Raw genomic sequence first — 14,566 nt, 5'->3', positions numbered from 1 at the left:
AGACAACAGCAAGTTAAAATGGAATTTCGACCATAAATCTTATGAAATTCAATACATGGCGTCCATGCGTCGGGCTGTCTCTCTTAAATATGGCGAGGCGGCCGATGGCTGTCCATGCGTCATGCGTCATGCGAACGAGTGCTACTTGTGGTGACTTAAATTCGTGTATGCGGTAGTTATTTCGACTATGTATTTGCGTGTTGTTCCCACGAGAATGTCAGTGCGTGCTCCTATTTCACCATGCCTCCTGATAGAGGACAAATCTTTGTTTTTAACTTATGTTATTATTATTAATTGCTTAAGATGTTACGCGGAACAAGGTGTAACGGTTGCAGCTCCTACAAACGTTGTGTAAAACAAAAGCTTGGCGATTAAAAAGAGTGGCGGAGAGTTTATTGCCAGTTCTTCTCTTCCGTTCTACGCCCTCGATTTGAGAACTGGCAGTAAATGTAAAATTACAAGCATTTTATATACATTTCTGTTTTTGTCGTTCATAAGTGTACATTGTATTACCTATATAAATACATGATTTTGAATTTTATATACATTAGATCTAAAAATAGAAGGCCGAAAGCGTCAATTAATAGGTGTGAAAGTATGCCTTTCATTTTTCAAGGTCTATTTTGATCTACATAAACAAATATTTATGTAGATCAAAATAGACTTTTCGAAAATGATGCTGACGACATCTCGCTATTAATATCAGATTTTAATTTAATTAGGCCTAAGTACAAACAAAACTAATGACATTGTATATAATGAATGATTTTGCATATAATTATTACAGTATAGAAAAGGTACATAAGTTCACTCTACTAGGTTTAGACATCAGAGGAAATATCACGTAAATACGGTTAGACTAAAATTGTCTCGATTCGCATATGCACTTCTCGAAGTTAGAAAATCCACAGATATGATAACAGCTCTAGTCACCTACTACGCATATGCATTATCATGGTTGAGCTTTGGTGTCTTACCAACAGTAACACTGTAGATTCCACTGCCGTAATTACAAGCCAAAAAAAACTTTTGAGAATTTTAGTTAATATAGGAAATACTGCCACATGCAAGCCTCATTTCATTCGGAACAATATCCTTACTCTAATATATATACTGGAAACATGTAAATGTCCTAATATGTGTAAAAACGGTAAGACAAAACCCTTTACTCACAAAGACCTCGTAAAAACCAACTAATTCCACCTACAACCAGACTAAAATTAAATCAATTAGAAGGTCCTAATTGGTCAATAAAAATATATATAATAACGAATCACTTGAGGTTTCCCAAATTGTTAAAGGAATTATTATATAAGAAATTTTATGACACCGTTACAGAGTATCTGACTCTCTGATCTGATACATTACAATTTCACTTAAGTTTATTAATAACGTTAATTACGTACTCTTTATCGCAACTTGAAGCCAAATATAATAAATAAACAATGTATCTAGTTATAAGATTAAAAATATATATGTATAATGAAGCATCATACCTCTCATAACATTTCTGTACCTAACCTAGGTCCTTATTGTAACAAAATTGTAATGTCACCTTGTAAAGTAGGTATGAACATAAGAAATGAAATAAATGGCCCAATATCGTCGCTCCATCGATATCGTTATTAGCGCTTAGTGGGTAATGTGCGAGCACAAAAGACACGAATAATTATCGTACAGTATGTAATTCAGATTAAATTTTTCTAACTATACAAATAACAATAGCTTAAGTTATAAGCTCACTTTTAATCACATCTACCAGACACAAGTCCCAACGTCTTAACACCACAGCACTCCACGGAAACCTCCATCAGAACCGTATATTTATTGGTTAAGTTATGATTCAAAATTATCAAATAAATAATAACAAAACAAATCCAATCATGATTGTAACAAAAGAAAAGATTAAGCAAAGCAAAAAAAACTTAACTTGTTCCTCTTCCTCTTGGATAACCGAACTGTGTGGACGTGTACGCTACAAAGTATTTTAAAGTATTTATTTGTCATATTACAAACTTGTATTTCAAAGTGCAATACTAGGGGCGAATAGAGTGCAAGCAGTGTGGCTTTCAAACGGAACGGACCTCTTGCTGCCCTGGTAATGTGAGTAAAAACTGGATATTGCTGTCTCAACTTGCGCGCACGCAGTCAGTTTCTTGTCACCCTCACACTAAAACCTGTCTCAAGGCTCCTCCCTCTACAGACGCCCTATTACAATGCGACTAATAGAACAAGTCATTGACATACGTAGCTTGGGTTCATTGGCCGATAAGAATTCCCTTTAATATGTCCCAAGGTAAGAGTCCATGTACACAGTACAATAAACCTGTCTCTGAAATAAATAGATCTTTTTCGGAATCAGACATGAGTACTATCGGTTTCACTGAATATAAAACGCCAACATCAACGAGGCACATGTTTGTCTCAACTCGCCTAAAAAGGAAAAAAGAGGATATTGATTTATCTGCTGAACTCCTTAATTTCAAAGAGCAAATAAAAAATCTAATGACTACCATGATTAACGAGCATAGCGTTGAACTTAAAAAAATCAATCCTACTTTATCAGACATAAAAAATACTAACCACAACATTGAAAACTCAATTGCATTTCTCATGGTGCAAAATGATGAGTATAAGAAGAAAATTGAAAAATTAGAACAACAGTCACGGTTAAATATAGCAACACTAGAGGATAAAATAGAAGAAATGCATAAGGGCATGAGAAAGGCTAATTTTGAAATTAAATATGTCCCAAAAAAAAGGTGAATGAAACAAAGGAAGACTAACTCGAAATGGTTAAGTGTCTGACTTCAAACATTGGCTGCTCACTTCCCGAATCTGAGATTAAAGATATTTACAGGCAACGCTCCAAGAAGGAAGGTATTAAAAACACGACTATTTTGGTTGAGACCACTTCAACGTTGCTTAAGAACGACATCATAAAAATGGGTAAAGCTTTCAATATAAAACACAAGTCTAAATTGTGCGCTAAACACTTAGGATTCCATACCAATGAAGATACTCCGATGTACTGATATCTGAAAATTTAACGCCAAAACGCATCTAGACTCCTTTATCGTGGAAAAGAGTTGGTGAGATCAAAGGCATATAAATATTGCTGGACTTCGTATGGTAAAGTATATGTAAGGAAAGATGATTATACACCAATACTTTTACTCAAGACTGAAGCTCAAATACAGCAAATAATGCAAGCCTACTGACTATTGCAGGTTTTAATAGTTTTTAAATGTACTTGTCACCTTATCTTTTGCAACTGTTATCACAACAAAATATCTTATGTAAAAACACTAAAACATTATACACCATTGTACACTCTCCTTTATACTCATCATAAAAATGCACCTCTTGTATTGTCTGTCTCTTTTACTCGGGACAAAATTAATACTGCAACCGTAATTTATGTTCTCTCTCTCTCTTACACGTATCACGCAAAATACAATAATACTCACTACCCTCAAATATTGCATGTCATAACACCTATTGCTAAAATACCAATACCCTTCAATTATTCGATTTACATTGATTATGGTCATAGAAAAGGATACATTTCTGCTTTCTCTTTCCTTTACACGTTTCACGCAAAATGCAAATATCCTCGTTACTACCCTCAAATACGGCATGACATGGAATTTATTACTGAATTACCAATACCTACCAATTATTCGATTTACATTGATTGTGATCATATAAAAGAAATCATTTCTTTTTCCAAAATTTATTATGGATAATACACTCACAACAATTCATGATTTAGATGAAACTGAAATAGCTATATCCACTTCGTGTGAAGTAAAAAATCTAAAGCAATTTATAAACCCTAAAAAAAGTGATTTAACTATTGTAACCCAAAATATAAGAAGCATTTATAGGAATTTCGACAATCTACAAGTAACCTAAAGCAGTTTGGAAATTGAGGTAGATGTCATTATATTAAGTGAATGCAGATTGAATAATACAAAGCTTATTCCTCAACTAATCTTAAACCCAAAGTACGTGAAATAATCTTAGAAAATGCATCTTGTATACAAATCGAGGTACTTAATCATTTAATCTTAGGAATTTATCGTTCTCCTTCTATTCCGAACTCAGAATCATTTCTTGAATCACTTCGTCTGCACTTGGATCATGTAAAGAACAAGAAAAATATAGTCATCAGCGGTGATATAAATATAAATCTAATTTACAATGTCGACAACAGTTACCTTAATAACAGACTAAACTATCTTAGTATGCTATCAATATATGGCTTAATGCTGGGACATCTCTTCCCAACTAGAAATAATAACTGTCTTGACCATGTTATGATAAAACAACATAATAAAAAATTTCAGGCAAAAGTAGCTGTATTGAACACATCAATTACAGATCATCTCATGGTTTGTTTAAGCTTACAGAAATTAAAAATGCATAACGCAGTAGAGGTTAAAAAACTTAAAACCTGTACAGATTTTGATAAAGCGATAATAACATTATCTCATAAAAATCTGAATAATCTCTTACTTTGCGAGGATCCAAATGTAGTCGTTGATAAATAAATAAGATGAAAAAAATCCTTAGAAGAAAATACAATAATCACGAAGGTATCTAAAAAACATCAGATATTAAAGCCGTGGATAACTGACGGTATCTTGCGGTGCATAAGAAACAGAAACAAAATGCAAAAGCGTTTAAAAAATAATTAAATGATTCAGTTAATGACCCAAAACAGTTGTGGAACAAGATTACATATATGAGTCAAACAAAAGATAATAATGACGAACTATTAAATCTTAAGGCTACGCCTACAGAGTCTGTAAATGAAGTTAATAATTATTTCACAAATCTTGGCCCTCTACTGGCCCAGGAAATTCAACAAAGCTCGTCACACTCCTCCACATCAGCACTAGCCCCTATATCCAGCTTGCATTCGTTTGTTCTATTTAGTACCGACCCTCTAGAGGTTGATCACATAATCAAAAACCTAAAATCAGATAGCGCACCGGGGTGAGATAACATTCCCACACGATTTAACTTGCTAGAGGTCTTTTAGTGCCTTGTTTATGTCATCTGGTCAACCTATGTTTTCAAAAAGGGATATTTCCGACAAAACTTAAGCAAGCTATTACCTATATTGTACCGGTACTTAAATCAGGCGATAAAGACAAAGTCAATAACTACAGGCCAATTTCCATTCTTCCAGCCATCTCTAAGGTCTTAGAAAAACGACTAAATATTAGATTACTAAACTACCTTAATAAATTTAATATTCTATCAAGCTCACAATATGGATTCAGGCAAGGAAAATGAACTGAAGATGCCATATCTCAATTAACGTCTCTAATAGTACCAAACCTAGATAAGGGAATGAAATGCCTTGGTGCATTTCTAGATTTAAGAAAGGCCTTCGATACAGTCTGTATCACCTCACTTTTACATAAAATGGAGCATATAGGCATTAGAGATACACCCTTAAAGCTATTTTGTGATTACCTTTCAAGGCGAACGCAGAGAGTGAAAGTAGGAGATTACGTAAGTGATGAATTGGAAATCACCTGTGGGGTTCCGCAAGGATGCTTCCTTAATGTTGGACCTAATATGCTATTAGGTCCAACATTATTTTTAATATATATTAATGCATTAAGCAATCTAAAACTTGATCACGGGCAAATATTTTCATATGCGGATGATACGGCTGTACTTTTCACAGGGCTTAACTGGGCAGAGGTAAAAATATCAGCGGAAGTTGGACTGACAACTATTGCTAAGTGGCTTGATTTTAACCTTTTGTCTCTCAATAAAGAGAAAACTAACTATGTATGTTTCAGAAATTCTGATCGAACTCGACCATCTAATGATTTTAAAATTAAAATACATCACTGCGATATACAAAGAGACAGTAACTGTCCGTGTCTTCCAATAGCAAAAGTTAGCTCTATCAAATATTTGGGCATTCGTATAGACTATCATGGTATCCGCATATAGAGTCCATGACTGGGAGATTAAGGAAACTAACATATATTTTTTTAAATTTTGCGACACATTACATCGGATATAATACTTAAAAGAATTTACATAGCACTTGTTCAGTCCGTACTGACATACTGCATAAACATATGGGGAACGGCCAATAAAACAATATTTTTGGAATTGGATGTCCCCGTTCCAAGTAGGGCTCTATTAAAGGTCATGCCGTTCCGGCCATACAGATTCCCATCGGAAGAGCTTTATCATCTTAACTTTCCGTTAGGAAGCTGTATGTCCCGAGTCTAATTTTAAAATCACATAGAGCGCTACCATTTGATAGTAGGCTGTTCTTAAAAAGAAATAGGGATGTTGTCGTCGGACAGACCGTTAGGACTGACTTTGCGAGACGCAATATGCAAGCAGACTACATTTATAATAAATTAAATAGGCTGCTTACCGTCTACAATTTAAAAATACGACTAAAGGACTGGCTCATGAACATACCCTACGCAGAGTTGGAGCTTCTTCTGAGGCCTAGTATGTAGTACAGACTTTATTCATTCACTCACTGACTCACTCACACATTTGCACTCACACACTCACTTATGCACTCCAGTGTGTTGATAACAGTTAAAAATCAATAACAAAAAAAGAAAAAAAAAGTTAATAGAAGATGTCACTAAATTATATATAAATTAAATATTTTAAGGAATGTATAACTAAGTTTGTTAGCTGGAAACACTGACACAGGTATATTTTTTACTTAAAAGGGTTCCCAAATCTTACACATTGTAATGAAATTGAACTTAAAATGAATAAACATATTTTTTTTTACCTAATAAACACTATTTGAACTTTGACCAATTAACCGAATTCAGCCGTAGCAGTCGAAGGGTTCCTCTGAAACTTGTTTGAATTTCTTAGTGTGAACAGTTTAGTTTGAGATGTTTAAATACTGAACAAGCAATGTATTTAATGTAAAAAAGCGTAAATTGTAAAACATTTTTATGAATGACGGCCAAACGATCTACGCAACTGCTACCAGTATAGATTACTTACAAGATTATAAGTTTTGGTTACGAGCTTCTTGTATTTTGACCATCATCTTTGTTCTTTTTCCTTACATGCTTGCCTGGTTGCATCGCATGTTAGCGATAATATCCCGTTGCATCCATTTTATGTATCATATTATTTTTAAAGTTAAACTTCTTTATGCGTTGGAAAAAAATTACAGTCACATCTTTTTCTTGCCCCTACCACGGTTGATTCGAAGAATACTTTCTCAAGCGGAGTAAGGAAAGCATGTCGTTAAACAATGATAGGAATAATTATATTTTGTAATTAATGAAATTCTGTAATGATCTTAGTATTAAGGTAGTCTGAAAGAATTGTATTATTTGTATTCATATCTGTGATAGTAAAAGGTTTTTGTTAAACTTTAATTTAGTAACTTTATTTAACCAATTTCTGTAAAGTTGCATATAGATTTTTCTAAAAGGTCATAAAGAAGTGTCATGTCTTACGTGTGTACACTAAGTGAAAATAAATGTACTTATCTCAAAGATAAGTGTTCCATTAGCAATTTACGGTGAATACGTATTGGATAAAATTAAAGTAAATGAAATAATAGAACCATATATAATAATTCGATTTATTAAAGTTTATGTATCAATCATTTAAGCATTATAAAATCACTATCGGTTAAAACTCTATACATTTCAAGCTTTCAAACTTAATCACTAACACTAGGCACATTAAAACGTATTAAAACAGCCCTCGAGGCTTGCCATAAAATTTGCAAAAAGTACAAAACAATTTTACCCGATTGGTATAATTAATATATATCTAGAAAAAATCAACAAGTGCAAATCAAAATGCACGAATTCTTAAAACTATTTCAAAGCGGATGCTGGCGAAGCGCCCAACTTAATAGCGGATCGACAACTTGTAACACCGGAGGACGAGATGTTAAACATAGGACAAGAGCCAACAAGCCAAGAACAGCTCAACCGGCTGCTCTGTCCTGGAAGAACCGGTGCGATGCGAGTTGATGGAGCTACCAATCGGTGATCTCCGTGGCGTGGTCACTGGACGCACTTAGGCCACTTGTTGGAGACGGCGTCGCTGTAATAAAAAAAATATTGTGGTGATTTGGTAGAATATTCATTCCTGCCAATTGTTTCTAGTAAGACAAAATTAATTCTTTTAAGATTTCAAACTTGTGCAACTAGTTTAATATTAAGTTTATATTATTTTTCTTACAATCCACACTACTGAAGACTCCAAACATGATGTTCTGGTCACACAGCGACTGTCTCCTATTGGACATGGCCATGTTGCCGTTTTGGCAAAGAGTGCTGCCAGATATCGACACTGGTTGCACCTGGTCGGTCTTAAAGTTTCGCATCAGAGCTCGATGCTCCGGAGTCGCTATCGGATGGCGGATTGGCCAACACTTGCGGCAAAAGTATCTGAAATATTAAATTATATGACAATCTAAAATATTATTAGTATGGGCAGCGGTTCCCGCCATGACATTTCCGACATTTTGTTTTAAGTCTACAGCAGACTAATTCCGGTATGACCATAGATTATATTATGGGATATTAAATATATTTCAAATAATACTTACTTAAAACAAAAAGGACTCCGGCAAAAGTAAGGACCTTGTTGCATGTTGCACATAGAACACATCGCGTCCTCAATGTAAGGATCTACTTGGACCTGAAATTGAAGTATAGAGTTATTAAATATGTCCGATATTGAAATATCATATTGGATTTAATTTGTATATCATGAAAATAATTGCAAGATCTTGCATATTATTACAATAACATTAGTTACCTTTTTAGTGAACTTGTCAGTGCGTATTTCGACGAAGCCCGCAGAGATGGCGCTGACGTACGAGTGGGTATTGTCGAAGCTTACGCGACCGGAACCGATCGGGTATTTATATTTGTCCGTGTCGATACCTAAGTACATAATAATACTGAATAAGGTAATATTAATCAATGCTGTATCCGACACTATCGAGATATTTATATGTTCACAGAGGGAATTAACAGTAGAAATACCGTGTATTTAATATATTTTTCTCGACAGTATTGGCATAGTATGTAAGGATAATGTATTTATTTGTGTAATAAATAACTTTAAAAACCGTCCGATAAGATAAGGTCCGGTAAGATTTTTTAAGTGGTATTAAGCAAGACAATTTCTCTAATCGGCTGCAACAAGTTATGAGCTAAATTACTATCCCATGTTGCAGAGAATTACATCTAGTGGTGTTCATTCAATTTTTTACATAAAATAGTGTAGTAGTATAAGTGCTAATTAAATAGTTAGAGATACTATTTCTGTATAAAACTTAATAGTAAAGTTTACTCTGAAATAAACAGTAAATGTCTTGGTGTATTAATGATATACCCTAATCGGCTACGGATTGAGAACGTCTATTATCGTGGTTTAAATCAGTCCCAATAAAAACCAAAAAGGGTTAAAAATGTCCAAGAAAATACTTACCAGCATAAACCACTCCCTTGAAGAGGTAATTCATGATGTGTGCCAGGGCTTCAGCCGACATCATTCCATGGAGGGCTCCCACAAACACAGTGCGAGATGGATCCAGACGAGTGGAACCCCCCACAACGCAAATACTGTCCTTCACCGACCACGGAATCACTTCCACCTAGAAATTTAAAACAAGTCATTTGATAACATTTGAAGTCTAAAATCCAGATTTTTTTCAAAACAAAGGAAAACAAAAAAACATAATACAATACTGTACGATATCAATGAAAGACGAAACTAATTTAAATTTGGACCTTTGAGCCCTGTGTTCACAAGCCATCTAACGTTACTTTGCAAAAAAAATTACTATCAAGTTTTTGACTAAATTGCTCACCTCTTTAGACTTCATATTGCGCGTAGAAATGCGGTAATACCACTTATCACCGTTACGTCTGGCAGCAGATAACAAAGCGCGCACATTCTGTTCGTTTTCGAAGGTGACATAGGCGAAACCACGTGGGCCGTCATCACCGTTGCCAGGTAGAGATCCGTTCCCACGGCCTGGCCATTCCACGCTATAAGAGACATTTATTAGCTTCAGAGGCTCAGTTAACACATCGCTTATAGTTTCATATTACCCAGTTTTGACGCATTAAGTAATGATGTTTTGTATTGAGTTTTATTAAGAAAATAAAATAACCATATTTAGTTAAAATTGAATGCTAGACTAAATGCATCGAAGTTTAGAGATGAAAATGGACGATACCATAAAGCCTTAAGGAATGTCCTTCAATTATTTTATTCCGACTTGGCACAGTTACAAATATCAACTTATTTCTCAGATCTATACTTAATGACACATCGCGTAAAACTCACCGAATTGGCTGAAAGCTCTTCAACGCCTGCATCAGTGTATACTCCGATACGTCCCAGGGAAGCCCGCCCAAGAATACTTTTGAAGAATATACGCCACTGTCCATGGTACGGGAAGGCAGTTGCCCAGTCCATACTTTAATTGCGCTGTTGCTACTCACTACGCCACCTTATTAACAAAAATTACGACAATAAAGTTAGTTTTTATTTCATAGCAACCTATGCAGTTCTAAGAATTTTCTGATCTATTTGATGGCTCAGTTACGAAAGTATACTCACAAAACGATGCTCGGCGCGACACGATTTCTTTTTTACGAGTTTCTTTTTTGGACTCCACGGTTTGGGACCACTGCGTTATCTACGAAAACATTTTCAAAAGAATTAATATTTAAACAGCTAAATAATGCAAGACTTTAATAAAAAAAACCCACAAAAACGTGGGTTTGGTAGTTTTCTTTATTCGATATAAATATGAGATTGTAGGGTAGATTGTATGTTTAAATTCAAAATAATAAGCAAATTCTATAATTTGTTAGTTTCGCATTTTATATAGTTTAAAATAGCTCGCTACGGAACTACGGTAAACGTAGCAACGCTACGTCGTAATAACGCTACGTCGTAGCATAATAGCATTGTAACGTCTATACATCTGGGATCTACATACATATTTATTTAATTAAGTAATCCTAAACTTTTAGTAATCTTAACCTATAACCTATTCCATTAAAAATTATATTTGATATTGAGAACTTTCAGGAATTTAGCAATAATTTTTATCTGGAAACTTACTTGTGTTTGTTGAGGTTCGCTGCTACCAGGCATGAAGTCCGAGCTGGCGGACGGCATTGTTAGAGACTGAAATTTACACCAGATATTAATATTTTCATAATCACAAAGTAAAATATACTTTATGGAACGTATTTAGTCATAACAGATGTCAAGGTTGCAAGACAAACTTAATGGAGTAAAATTATAAAGCTACTAAAATGTCTCTAGAGACTGTACCACGTAGGGTTTTTGCGCGATTTAAATATTTTACTTACTAGGCTAGCAACAAGGTCCGTTATCCCCTGCCCGGATTCCGCCCAGCTTCCCGGCCTCGCTCGCTCGCTACAACAGTGCGTACAGTTAATGGAACTACCCAATTCTACTTCCTTTCTAATGTGTTTGTCACTTTTAATACGGTAAAATTTAAAGGAGAATGTTACCATTCGGATCCAAATAATATCAAAGAAATTAAATTGCTAACAAAGTTTACTTCGAGACTGATCAAAACTCCTTTTGCTCTGCCACAATCACCGTTTGCGGTTATTCAGACTTAAAATATCTAGGTGATATAGACGATAAGTATGTAAGGCATTGGTAAATTAATGTTACCTGTAACTAGTGTAGGCGGTAGGATGACGAGGTGGGAAGCAGTTTGAAGGCACCAACGACCCAGGGGTTTGAGCCGCCTCTGGGCTATCCGGCAAATCCCAATGCCACTCTTCGTTTCTCTGTTAATAAGTTTATTACAACCTTATTCGGTATAAATAAAACTAACCTAATAGTTTTAATAATTAAAACTCAATCGTGATACGTTTATGCAAAATGATCTTGGGGGAGACATTGTAACTTTAATGGCTAATAAAAATTTATTGTCAACTTTATAGCGATTAAATTGCTATGAGTACTAGAGAATCGTAATACATCGAGGGTTAATCGTAATCCCGAAATCAGACTAGAAATGAAATGTATACGCGTCATAATGATTGTACGTATGGAAATGAGGTTTCAAGGTCTAGATATCGACACGAAAGATACAGACGAGACAAATAAACAAGACGCTTCTCTGAAAATTTATAATATGTAATCGCCTACGAGTAGCCAAATCCAGCAATATATCCGAGACGCAATAAAATTGAAGCTACAATTTCAAATGGAATAATAAAATTAAATTAATGGCTACTACATTTATCATATTGAACATTTTAAATCTTATTTTTACGCCCGACAAGGTCCTACGACATTTTTCCGGGTCGCGTCTTCGCGATTAAAACCGCTATGCTTGGCATAAGCCTATACAAATAATATTAAATTGCTGCCCAATGCCAATAGCGATACTTGCCGACGTCTGCCAAGAGCACGATTGCGAAGTTTTTGTTACCAAAAATACTATTGTACTTCTATACAACAAGCTTTTAGATATAATCTTTCTAATCATCGAGGAACAGATAAAATTATAAACGATATTTATTTTTATTTTAAACTACGTATTATTTGCTAAAATTTTAATCGTACTAAAAGCTTTACAATAATTTCAAAATTAAATTGGTAGATAAATTGTGAACTAGAAATTCGCGGTTAGCGCCAAAAAATAAAACGTATGATCGTATAAGAAAGAAGAAGAATATACGTAATAAGAAAGCAAAATCGACCAATACAAAAGGAAGTTTCACGAAACTACAAAATTTTTCAACTATTTTTAACTCCGTGATAAATTTAACCGAATACGGATGAAAATCGATAGAGCAGGGCTCAACTGCACTAATATTTAATCTGATCTAGAAATGAGTTTAAAATTAGATTTTAAATCAAGTGGTTTCGCTAAAACTGCGGACTTCGTAGAACATTATGTATTAGATCGAAATAGGACCATATTTCGATCTAATACATAATACAGGACAATAAACTAAACGTGTTTACGCGTAGATAAATTGGCGTCGTAATTCAATCACTAAGTATGAAACTAATTTCAAGATAATTCGAATTCTCAAGCTAATGCAAGTTGCAGGCAGGCTGCATTATTTGGCACGGAAGGCCCATTAATACCGCCTGCCAGCCACCCCCCACACATTAACTGGCATCAAAACGGATGTCGTACGGTATATTATGAACGGACAATAAAACTATAGTGCTTTGTACTCAAATATTGAGTTGAGCCACTGCAGAATGCATTAGGGCGCGCCATTTTATGATAACTTGCTCCTAACGGCAAAAAGTTGAAAAATATGGCCGAACACGGCGGAGTCGACGGTAGTTTGTAGAGCAATTTATTTTATACGAAAACTTTACAAATGCCGCATGTAGTTTAAATTTAAGCAAATAAAATTGAGATTACGTTTTGCGTTATAAAAAATATTCTTGAAATATTTTGCGTGGATTTAGTAATAAAAATTCACAAGTAAATGTTATAAAACTTACGTGACCGCTAGACGGCTTCGGTGCAGTTACAGCATCGGTAGATTGAGAAGTATCCAGTCCCAAAAACTTTGTAAACGAACGACGGTTCTCTCTGGAACCGCCGGGACCACGATTGTCCTAAAAAATATATAATTTAATAGAACACCACTTAATAAAAGTACGGTAAACGCTACTTAGAATTATATGTAGAGTTTTTTTTTTCTACTACCTACATAACCAAAATCTATAGTGGTATCAGACTACCCCCCGCTACTAAAGGGTAAATTGGAAGACATTATTTCACAGCTTGAATATTCAAGCGCTAGGATTTTTTTGATTAAACTCGTTGTGCAAAAATTCTAATAGAGATCTATTTAAATTAAATTATAAAAACAATAATTACATTAAATTAATTAAGCTAATTTTTCTACGTTCATATTTAAAATACAGCTTTATTTAGTTTAAGAAATTATAAAAGGTTTCAATTCAAAACCTTACCTGTTGCAAAAGCGGCATAGTGCCGCCGAAAGTTTGTAGATTCCGATGAGTAATCAAACTGGCAGAGTCTCCTGCAGACTTCTTCACGCGCCGGTGTCACCAGCACAACTGAAGAGGGCACGAAGCGTTCAGCAGCACGAAGTCACAGTCCCCTTCCATTTCCCCACCAATCAGGAAAGAGGTGGTAGCCCTGCCCCCTTGAACGTAGGAGTCGTTGGTTGGTCTTTATATTGGATTTGAAAAAAAATAGGATATAATTTTAAAATCGTAACGAATTTAATACTTTTTTCATTATATTGAATATAATAATTAAAATTTACAACCTTTTCGCGAGTTCTTTGAAAAAAGAACGTCAAATGATTTCCCGCGTTTTTGTTTCTAGAAGCTGTCGCAAGAGAGCGCATGCGTGAAACGCGGCAGTTATTTTCGAATGTCGAAATATTGATAAAATCTAATTATAACTTATTTCAGGCTATAATTCACTATTAAATTGTATACTCTATGCAGTTTATTTACGTGTGCTCTATTTTATTAACATGAAATGAATTAATTGACCTAC

The 14,566-nt window shown here is 34.6% G+C and overlaps 1 protein-coding gene across 1 annotated transcript; it reads right to left on the bottom strand.

The window, feature by feature from the left end:
- Positions 1-7,601: 7,601 nt before the first annotated feature.
- On the bottom strand, positions 7,602-14,091 carry LOC123708546 (cytoplasmic polyadenylation element-binding protein 1-B). The gene is made up of 13 exons (XM_045659312.1): positions 14,008-14,091; positions 13,531-13,647; positions 11,725-11,843; positions 11,391-11,457; positions 11,137-11,202; positions 10,627-10,705; positions 10,351-10,516; positions 9,869-10,049; positions 9,487-9,652; positions 8,809-8,936; positions 8,597-8,688; positions 8,227-8,435; positions 7,602-8,088 (listed from the first exon to the last, which is right to left on the bottom strand). The coding sequence occupies exons 1-13, from the start codon at positions 14,023-14,025 to the stop codon at positions 8,021-8,023; spliced, it is 1,476 nt and encodes a 491-aa protein (XP_045515268.1). The 5' UTR covers positions 14,026-14,091; the 3' UTR covers positions 7,602-8,020.
- Positions 14,092-14,566: the final 475 nt, after the last annotated feature.

Source organism: Pieris brassicae, chromosome 4, assembly GCF_905147105.1.
Source record: "Pieris brassicae chromosome 4, ilPieBrab1.1, whole genome shotgun sequence".
Lineage (NCBI taxonomy): Eukaryota > Metazoa > Arthropoda > Insecta > Lepidoptera > Pieridae > Pieris > Pieris brassicae.
The sequence above is the reverse complement of the archived record's forward strand: the minus strand, read 5'-3'. Positions and strand labels throughout refer to the sequence as shown.